Source organism: Alligator sinensis, unplaced genomic scaffold, assembly GCF_000455745.1.
Source record: "Alligator sinensis unplaced genomic scaffold, ASM45574v1 scaffold1118_1, whole genome shotgun sequence".
In the NCBI taxonomy this organism is placed as follows: Eukaryota; Metazoa; Chordata; order Crocodylia; family Alligatoridae; genus Alligator; species Alligator sinensis.
Window position 1 is genome coordinate 2,244,194 of NW_005842070.1, and position 10,935 is coordinate 2,255,128.

Below are 10,935 nucleotides of genomic sequence, written 5' to 3' on the forward strand. Positions count from 1 at the left end.
TGCTTTGCCGCCGCCGCGGCTCCGTGCCACGGCCCCGTGCTCCACCACGGCCACGGCTCTGCGCTCCATGGTGGCCCTGCTGCCGCGGTGGCTCTGTGCTCTGCTGCCGCCGCGGTTCCACACTTCACCACCACCGTGGCTCTGTGCCGCTGCCACGGCCCCGCGCTCCACCATGGCTGCGGCTCTGTGCTCCGCGGCGACTCTGCTGCTGCGGCAGGGCTGTGCACCCCCACTGCCCCTGCAGCTCCACACTCCACCACCACCGCGGCTCCATGCTGCTGCCACAGCCCTGCGCTCTGCCACAGCCACAGCTCTGCGCTCCATGGCGGCCCCGCCCCCTCGGCGGCTCTGTGCTCCGCAGCCGCGGCTCCGCAGCACTGTCACTGCCACGGGCCAGATAAAATGGCTTGGTGGGACGCATGGCGGACAAGCCTATATTAGTGGCTCTGACATCTCTGAAAGTCCTGTTTTGTTTTTTTTTTACACTTGGCTGCTGGTGTCTACTCCAGAAGTGACTGCATTTCTTTGGTGGAGAAGGATGGAGGCATGGAATATATAACTAATACCATGTATACTAAATATCTATAATTGTGTGGGAATCCTCGGATAGGTGTCGCTTACAATCAAGGAGGATTTATTTGAAACAGATGTTTCTAACATACCAAGGCTGCTTGTGCTACTTGTAGTACCTGTGCCAGAGATTGGCCACCCCTGTCTAAAGAATCTATTGCTAGCCACTGTCATTAATACACATGAACCACATGGCCCATTGATATAAATTTGTAAAGAAATCTCTGGTACAGGGAAGCACTTGAAAATCAAAATCCATTCTTCAAGGAAACATAGATATATGACTAGATTATTGGTTGCAAGACAATAATGCATTTAACCTTTGATTTTCATATAAGAAATTGTGGTGTGTCTTAAGTTTTGCAATGTTGCCAATCACTTAAGCAAAGGAGAGTTATGAATTTGATTGTGGTAGTTTTGTCTTAGGCTGCTGACAGACATACATTTAAAAGTACAATTGGATCTGACCGCCAATCCCAACAATCACACCTGCTGCAATGCCATATGTGCATGGCAGAATGCACAATTTTGGGATCGGGGATCAGATCCCAGTTGCATCCTGTTTGCTAGTGCTGAGGGAGCCTGGGATTGTGAGTTGAAAGCAATGTGATCCCTGGAGCCTGCAGCTGATGGTAGGCAGGATCAGGACTGCACCAGGGCTCAAGCCAGCCCTTGTGGTTCAGGGGCCAGGACTGATTGTCATCAGGATGAAGCCGGGACTTGAACTGGTGTGTCCCTACCAGCCATTGATCAGCTGATCATTGACGGGATTGGAACTGCATGAGGGCTCAAACCTTACTGCAGTCCCTGCCAACTGATGATAAACTGATTGTTGGTTGGATCAGGAGCCCGCTAGGCAGGCCTCAGGTGGTCACTGCTAGCCGGTGATCAGTTTCTTGTTAGTTCATCAAGACTGTACTGGGTCTGCTTGGAGACAGACTCTGGTATAGTCAGCTCTGCCGCACATTCAATTTAAGACATCATGGAAGCCAGCCACAAAATTATTACGCATCCTTTTTTGGGTTGTAATTTGTGGCTTATTTCCTGGCTTTTTCCGGAATGTGTGGCTGGGTTATACTGTAAGATGTGATTAACTGGTTAATTTAATCTTAAATGTAACATCTGCCAGGTCCTTGGTTTCATGCATTCTTCACCAGTTATCATGAGCTAGTAGATGGGGAATACCAAAAATATAGCTTGGTTATCTTAAATCTGCTAAAAGTAAGCCATCTGTTAATAAATTCTTGGGTAAACCCTGATTTTACCTTTCATTGCCAAGTATTTAAACTAAACTAGCTAGTGTTTTAGGCAAGTTCAGGTTCTTAGTTAATGCTCATTTCAGTAGCTCAAATATTGGTGCCTCCTGGGCATTTCATATGAAAGAGGCAAGATTAATTTTGTTCAATAAGTCTATTAAAAGAGTCACTTGGGAGTTGTAGGTGGGAATATGTTTTGAATTGGTTGCTGTGCAACAGAACATGCATTGTATGGATATATGCCAGTGCATTATTTGATCAACAAAATGAAGTGTTTGGAAGTTAAATAAGCATAGATTGTAACTATTCTGGATCAAGAATTTAATCTTTGTGTTCCTTTACATTTCTTGCCTAATAGCTTTGTTTCCTATGGAAGGGGGAATGGTAGGTCCAGAGATCCTAGTTAGGTTACCTTTGTTCCTGTAATGGAGAATGGAGGAGGCATTATGTTAAGCACCACTGGAAGGCAGTAATACAGGGAGAGAGGTAGCCTGTTCTCTTCACGCTGTTGGAACGGGCATGTGTTCAGAACGCCTTCAGAATGTGCAGACCTCTAATCCTTTACAGAAAGTGCTCTATTGTCTTGTGCAATATTTTCACGGAGTCTATATTGTTAGTTTAAGCTCCCATCAAGTTTCTTTATACTATCACCTGATCAAGTACACTCAAAATTCAGATCAGTAGATTAAAGCACAGGTGTAGTGAAGGCAGTTGAGCCAGGATGCATTTCACTTTCCTTTTCTTGCTTTCTTCTGAAACAGTGAAAGATACCACAAAAAAAGATTTGAAAAATGGTTATAAGAAACTCCAAAATATTTCCACCTGAATATCTCACCCTGACTGTTGTTCATAACTGAACAAGTCTCAGCAAGAGTAAAACAGCTTTTTCCTGATCAAAAAGAATGAGAGATGACTAAGTATTTTAAAAACATCCTTACCCTGCCATTATAGTATGGTATGAATATGATAAAGTATTACATATGCTTGAAATACGTAAGCACCTAGGTTTGTAAAGTCCAGTTTTTTTGCTGTCTTAAGCATTACAGGCACTCCTCACTTAACGACCGAGTTCCATTCCTACGACTCGGTCATTAAGCGAATTGGTCGATAAGCAAGGAGCCGCCCCTTACTGACCGCAGTCGGCCCCCAGGGAAACAGCCGGGGACGGGAAGGCGCTGGCCATGGCGGTGAGTCCTGGCCGCTGTCCTCCGGGTGGATGCTTCTCCCCCCCCCTGGGTTCGCGGAGCCGGCTGGAGGGTTCCGGGCTCAGCTCCACGTCCCCCTCAGCTTGACGCTGAGACGCCGTGCTGCTGAGATGCCGCGCTGCCGACCAGCTCTACGACTCTACAGAGAGCTGGTCGTAAGTCCGCGCGGTCGTTAAACAGGTAGGTTGTTAAGTGAGGAGTACCTGTATGTGATATAATCCTTCTTGTTAAATGATGTAAGCTTCTCTTTAAAACCAGTCAGTTATTTTTGCCCTCAGTACTTTTTGGAAGGTTGTTCCAAAATCTCTCTTGTCATGGTCAGAAAACTTTTCATTGCTGCTTTGTTCTTTAGCCAAAATTAATCTCTAGCCTAACCAGTTTTTCTCTCTTCCTTATGTTTGCCCATCTCCTCCCAGCCTTTGTATTGCCTTAATCTTCTCTTATTTCTTTGGTTATCATAGTAGCCCTTCCCTGAACCTCTTCCAGAACATTCTTATCTGGGCCTTGTACAGTGACACTAATTAATATTACAGCAAAAGCTCTGTTATCCGGCACCCTTGGGGAATGTGGGGTGCTGGATGACCAAATGTGCTGGATGACCAAATATGCTGGTTACCTGAGAGGCGTCTTTGCCTGGTCAGGCCTCTACCCCTCCCGCCACGTCTGGTGTGCCAGGCTTTCACTCCCTGGCATCAGTGTGCCAGGGGACAGGGAGGGGGGCCCCATGCAGGCTGCTTTGCTCCAGGCTGTGGCCTGGAGTCGGCAAAGTGGACTTGGCAAAACCGGAAATGGAACTTCTGGTTTCGCTTTTGCCCCATCAACCAGCATGCCAGTTAATAAAGTGCCGGATAACATGGCTTTTACTGTACATCTATTTGTAATACCTCTCCCAGTGCATCCTAATGTTTTTCTTGGTCTCATCACCTTGGTGGCTTATAGTTACTCTGTGATCAACCAGTACAACCAAGTGCTTTTCCCCCTCACTCAAGCCCCAAGAGCATCATCATAATGTTCTTTCTTTATGATCTCCTGATCCTCCACTGAATCGACAGTGTCTCCAATCTTCATGATTTCAGCAAACTTCATCAGGCCATGCCTATTTTTTGGCCAGCATTGTTGATAAAAAAAAAAAAAAGAAAAAATAAGATTGATCCAAAGACTGAGTATAGTAATATTTTTAAATATTATATGTGCTGTAATATATGTAAGTACATAAGATTGTACCAGTAAGTAGCCTCATTCCAACCTGCTACTTCCCTTTTCAGCAGTGTTGCTTTAAGTCATCTCCCTATGCATCTTGACAGTGTTTTGATCTACCTTCCATTTTACTTCTTTTTGGTATATGTGACATCACAAGGTGTAGAACTAGCCTCTCTCTCTCTCTCTCTCTCTCTCTCTCTCTTTTTTTCTTTCTCTCTCTCTCTCTCTCTCTCTCTCTGAAAGACTGCTCCCATCTCAAAGTCAAAAAAGCAAACAGGAATTATTAAAACAAGTTACATACTAAATTAGATATTAAATGCTATGCCAGACAGAATTTCATTGCCATGAGTAATATTCTGTTATGGAGAAATGGCAAGGTGACTTATTTTACTCTTGCAGAATGCTTGCACAGTGGGCAGTTGGGGCTTGTAGACTCGGCTAGTAAAATAAGCTAGAAAATGGTATGTCAGTGTAGCCAGTATCAGAGGAATTCAAGCTTTGGAGACACCTGCCCACTGCAATAGATCCTCTTCTACCTTTTAATCACTCTAGTCCTACTTCTAGAGGTATTGAGGGGCTTGGCTTTGTCTCATGATCTCCTTCAAGCTAAGAGAACAGAATGTTTCCTTTCTGTTTTCAGATAAACTTCCTACCTTCCTTTGTACTAAAACAAACTCACCTATAGGACAGCAGGGTGATTCATCATATTCAGTGGAAAATTTTTGGTGTTGACTTTTTTAAATTGCAACTAGTCAACAACTCATTCAAGGATTGGTATTTCTAAGAATTTATGCAACTAGTTTTTCCCATATACTGCTATAAAGCTAAAATGCAGGCAAATAATATAATTACTATGCTGTTTCTTTGCTGACAGTGTTGTTCCTGTGCGAGTATTGCTTTGGTAGTCCCACATTGCTTTAATCTGTTTCTTTTAAATGTTAAGAAATTAATATTTGAATGTGGCTTTTTCCTTTCTGCCAAATAATTGGAGCAGATGTTTAAACTGCATGTAAAGTGGGAAGCCCATGGTTTGGAATTATCTGTAGTTTCAAGGGTACATTAAAGATTTAGCATCTTTGTTATACTACCTGCTCTGTGCTATGAAGTAAGCCATGTTTTCTGCAACTTCCTGTGTGAAGTTCTGTAACACAGTGGATACAAACTAAATATTCATTGAAGTGTAGTGAACACAAAGAGGCTTTGTGTTGACTTTTTTTTAATTGATATAAACTTTTTCTTTTCTCTAAAGGTCAGTCCTATGAAATACGGATGCTAGATAATCGGAAAGCTGGAGACATGCCAGAGATCACTGGAAAGCTGGTGAAGGTGAAGTAAAGTTGTTGTTCTAGATAACATAACAGGGATTGCAGCTGGCTGCATAGTTTGTCCAGTGGTTTTCATATTGTAACTCAATGTTACAGCAGGACAAAAAAATTGGAAACTTTTCTGTCCCTCAGTTTAACCATGAAGAAAGGAGAAGTTGCAGCCCAGGTTTAAGCTTGTTGAGAGGCAGGGAGTGCTAATGGATAATCAGGGTTTTCTTTCCAGTTAACATGGCTGTCTCAAATCAATTGACTTGACCAAAAAGAATAAAACAAGTTGATTAAGGTTTTCAATTTTGTTTTAACTTGTATCTGACATAAAAGTGTTGTAACACTTGTATGTCCTCAGGTTGTGACCATTAACTTTGCAGTTATTTACCATTGTCACTAGGGATTCATGTCTAGAATTGATTTTGTCAAGATGATAATTTTAAAAAGTGATGCAGTTGATCATTTAATCGGCCTTAATCAGCATGGTAGGATTTTGCCTTTGACTGACCTACCCTGCTGCCATTAGGGAAGAATATTCTGCATAGGTATCAGGGGCTCCCCAGAAAGCCACAGTTATGGGGAGCCATTCAGTGCTTCCCAACTTCTCTTGCAAGTTAATATCTCTTTAGAGAAAAGACTGCTTTTTTGTTGTTGTTCTGTAATTGTGGCTGAATGTTCTTTGCTTTAAAATATGAATAGTAATACTTGTCTTTTAAAATAAGCTTGAAAATTATGGAAAACCCTGAGCTTAGTTGAAAACTTGCTTTCCAGCATAAGCCAAAATGACTCCCCTTTTTCTGCAGGAAGACTATTTTGGTGGACAGTTTCTGTTTCCTGAAATGTTTGTTTGTTTTTATTTGAAGTGATCAAAATAGGGCTTGATTTGATGGAGAACTACATAATCCTGGGATTACTTTTACTGTTCTTCAGGCAAGCGGTGGACTGCTTTGCAGTTTACAAAATGCTCACATATTCAAGCATAAAGTAAAGCGCTGGCAAGCAGTATAGTTAGCAGAACGCAGCAGACATCTCCCTTTTCTAAAGCCCTGGTTAGTGTAGCAGTACACCAGAGTCCTTCTAAGTTCCCTAGAACTTTCCCTTTTTCCACACAGCTTGTGGCGGTAGCTGAGCTGTACGACCTGTTTTGTGACACTAGGGATTAGTCTCACGCAAGCTTCCTGATTCTTCTGATGGCTTTCCTGAATCTCTTTAAGGTGCATACTCTTCTTGTTTCCCCAGCTGGGTTTCTGCTCTCAATTCCAGATTTCCTTCTCTAGAATCTTAGACATTGCTAGACTTATGTACACCACATCAGCATAAGGGTAAAGATATGCTGATTTGAGAAGCATCAGTTTAACCCAGGGGTTATCAGCTAGGGGTACTAGAGAAGGCCCTAGGGGGTATGCACAGGCAGGCAAGTGGGCACAGAGCGCTGCCACACACCATCCTGTGAAATAGTATGTTTCAAGTTAAAGTTGAAGGTAGGTATAATATACTGGCTTAAGGAAGTACGCAGATGTTAGGCCGCCTCTACACAGTACAGGTATTGCACAAAACTGGTTACCAGCTACACATGCAAAGTAGCTATCACAGAATAAAATGCTCTGACCAGCTATAAAATTAGACCCTGAAAACGTGTACTAACTTCATATCTGGTTGCTGTCAAGCTTTAATTTTTGTATGTGCAGCAGCATTTCTCTGCTGCAGCTGGGAGCCCCATCAGCTGGATGTACCTTGCCCAGCCAGGGCTGAAAGTCCTGCAACTGCTAGGGACTCTCAGCCCTAGCACCTGCGGACTCTGTGTCCTGGCAGCACTCTGCAGCTGCTGGGACCCAGCGTCTCACAGCTGCAGATACTGGTCCCCAGAGCGTGCTTCCCAGTGATCCCCCACGCATCCCTGGGGTGGGGGCATCGTCGCTGTGGCAATTTCCCAGTTGCATGGGTTGCCCCCATAACTAGGAGCTGCTCAGCTGAGGGGGCTCCTAGCTGCGAGAGCTTGTTTCTTGCGGGTGCAGGGGGAGCCTGGAATCCCGGAGAGCTCCAGGATCTAGCTCCTCCTGCACCGGCAGTAAGGTACAATAGGATCCAATGTGAGATCCCACTGTCGCATCTCTTGCCATACATATGTGGCATTGCAGGGGACACAATTTCATGAATTGTGCATTAGATCCCATTGCGCCTTTACCTGCATGAGTAGAGGAAGCCTTATAGTTTTGTTTTGTTTTTTAAAAGCACCTCATAGAATTTAGTGTTTAGTTTCAACTTAAAATAAATTGAAACATATGAGAATATGAAATTGATATACAAAACACCTGAACAACTTTGACTCTGCTTCTGCAGGGAAGTTTGTATTTTGGTGTGAATTATGCCCATCTTGAAGGAGAAGAAAGTGAGGCACAAAGGTATGATCACATTTGCTTCAGATAAAATGGTAGCTATTATTGCCCATCACTATAAGACAGTGGTTCTCAACCTATTTAGACTCAAGGCACCCCTCTGTAGACTCAAAGTATCCTTTAAAAATGCCAGCTCTTAGTATTCACTCTTTTTGGACTACAGAAAAATAATAGAGCAATTCTTCTGTTGCAAAGAATTCAGAAAGACTACACCAGCTTTTCAAAACACTGTTTTTAATACTGTGGATTCCTGTTTGGAAACGCTGGTTTTTATCTTGCAAATCATGTTCGAACAGGTAACAATGGTAACGTTGCATGGCACCTGACTAAGGCACCCTGGTTGCCAATCACTGCTTTAGGAAAACAGGCCCCACATGATTTGTCCAAGGTCAAGTACCTAGGCAAAGAAATCAAGATTTATGACTCAGTCTCCTGCTTTTATCCATAGTGCTAGCTATGATTTTCTGTTTTAAACTTCCTTTTGGATCTGCAGTAAACAATTATTTTAAGCACGTCATAATGTGTGTATTTCCACTTTTATCTTGCCAGATACTCTCATATCTATTCTATCGCATCTATTCTTTCTAGCAGTTGAAAGAACATGTTGAAGAAATTGAAATGCATAGCATATTGTTGGTGGATTTCTGAGAGGACACTAGCAAAAGAACTTTTTCCCTCCCTTTTCTCTTTACCTCCTTTCTGATGTCTCCATTTTTAAACTAGGCTGGCAGCTACAATCTTCCTGTCCTGCTCCTTTCCTTGTTCACCAAACAGGGAACCTGTTCAGTGATAATTACAAAAAAGTGTTTTAGTCATGAGCATCACATCGCTAGACTTGGGGACCCTGAAGCTGAACCACTGTTATCTTCTTCACCACTGCTTTGCTGCTTTGATAAACATATTGCAAATTTTTGCCTTGTTGGGGCTTTGGGTAGCATTTTGTGTATCTGGTAAGAATAACCTGCTGTTGATCATTCTGAAAGGCATTTTTCAATTTTACTAGTTGAATAGATTTTATGATGAACCATTAGGTGGTGGGTGTTTAGAGATCAGAGTTACTTAATAAATTCACCCTGTTTTGAATTGCTGTAGCATTTGAAACATACTGTGGGCTGTATTTTCATTTTGGACAATAAAACACCTTCCTGTTTGTTTTCTACAATAAGATATTTTTGAATGTCTGAAAACAGCTGCAAATATATTTACATTCCCAACAGGTTAAGAAGTTTCGGTGAGAAATAATGCCTAATCCTTTTGTGTGTGTTTTGGAAACTGTAATAGTTTCACATCCGGCATATGAGTGAAGCTATGATACTGAGTTCTTACTTCAGTTTAAAAGACACTTTATCTAAAGTTAACACTTCTATTTGGTAATTTTTTAATCTACTGTTGTAAGAAGCAACACCCAGCAGCATTAGAATTGAAAGACTTGGGACTTTTTATCCATTTTGACTGTCTTTCTCATTTGTGTCAAGCCAGTTTGTTTCCCTCTATAGTAGCTTCTCCTACATGCTTGTTTATACAATTGGAGAGAGAGACTTTTTAGTAAGAAAATGTGATTTGTAAAACCACAAAATATACTAGGTGTATTCATGGGTATATGTTATATCTCTAATTGTTCTACTGGGTTTTTAATGGAATCAAATTAGATGGTTGTTATGTAATGAGTAGTAGAAATAGTTCTAGGCTATGAAGTTTCTGTTAGTGCTAACTATAAACTGAAATAATTGTTCATTAATATACAATTTAAGTATGATTATCTAGTAGTGCAACTTTTTCATAAACTCTGTTATCCATTATTTTTTCTCAAGTATTGGAGGCTGTTATACAGAACTTTTAAATATTTAGATTAATACATTCCTATTTAGAAATTGTAAATAATACTTTTGCAGATATTTTGTATGAATCTTAAATTTTTTAAATATTCAATTTTATAGACCATACTGAAAGATACCTTCACTTTTGATTTTTCAAACAAAATTTTCAGTAAATTTGGTTCAAGCTTTAGTTAAGTGTTATTGAGAATGAATTAATTGCAGTTGTGAACCTTTCTTGTTTTTTCTACTGTTAACCTCACAAATCTTGTAATCTTTCCATTTTGTGGCAGTCCTTACCTTATGCAGTTCCCGCAGTCTCCAACAGGCTTTACGAATAAAATCTTTGTTGACTCTTTATTCCACTTCACATTGTATTATAAACGTGTCTCTTTGGGTCAACTCTGTTTTTATATTAATAGTTAATTCTGAAATGCTTTTGAACACCTGAGTTTTTTGTTGTTGTTGTTGCAAAAATGTTAATACCCACTGCTATTAAATGCCATAAGAATATTTTATCTTGAAATTGTCTTTTAATGTGTAATAATTTCTCCTCTTATTAACTAGAGTATTATAAGAGTCGTGTTCCATGACAGGCGGTTGCAGTATACAGAACACCAGCAGTTAGAGGGCTGGAAGTGGAATCGCCCTGGGGACCGACTTCTTGACTTAGGTATACCTGTTACCTTACTATCAATAGGTTAAAACGGGAAGCTTAGTACATTGATCCTAATCGTGTCCACAGTAAGGTTAGTGAAAACATATAAACATATATGCTGCTCTATTTATGTTAGGATATACTAGTCTGATGTGGAGAAGTTTTCACCTGAATTGCACTGTAATCCTTTTCAGTGTAAAACTTAATGTTATCATGTGAAGAATATTATAGAAATGAAACATTAACACTACATAATTATAGAGAGGTAGTTAGCTGTGCTAATCTGAATTTAGGCAGAAGGCAGGGAGGGGTAACACCTTACAGACTAACTTGTTCAGAGACTAGAGCACTTGTTCAGAGAGCTAGTTAAAAGAAGTTAGTCTGTAAAATGCTACTCTGCTCTGCTTTGTGACTACATGCCATATTTTCTGACATAAAACACACAACTTTTCCCCAAAATTGGGGTGTGCGTATTAAGCAAGAAAGCTTTTGTTTCTCACTGCAATAGAAGCAAACTGCTTTG

The 10,935-nt window shown here is 41.1% G+C and overlaps 1 protein-coding gene across 6 annotated transcripts in view; it reads left to right on the forward strand.

Annotated features, from left to right (window-relative positions):
- The window catches only part of UBP1 (upstream binding protein 1), a 79,911-nt gene that overhangs the window by 39,179 nt on the left and 29,797 nt on the right, over positions 1-10,935 (forward strand). For all 6 annotated transcript variants that reach the window (XR_003094028.1, XM_025204149.1, XM_025204148.1 and 3 more), the window contains 2 exons: positions 5,481-5,557; positions 10,322-10,427. Coding sequence is in view for 5 of the 6 variants with exons in the window: in XM_025204149.1 (XP_025059934.1) it covers positions 5,481-5,557; positions 10,322-10,427 (183 nt within the window). In the remaining variant the exon portion in view is untranslated. The remainder of the gene's footprint in view (positions 1-5,480; positions 5,558-10,321; positions 10,428-10,935) is intronic.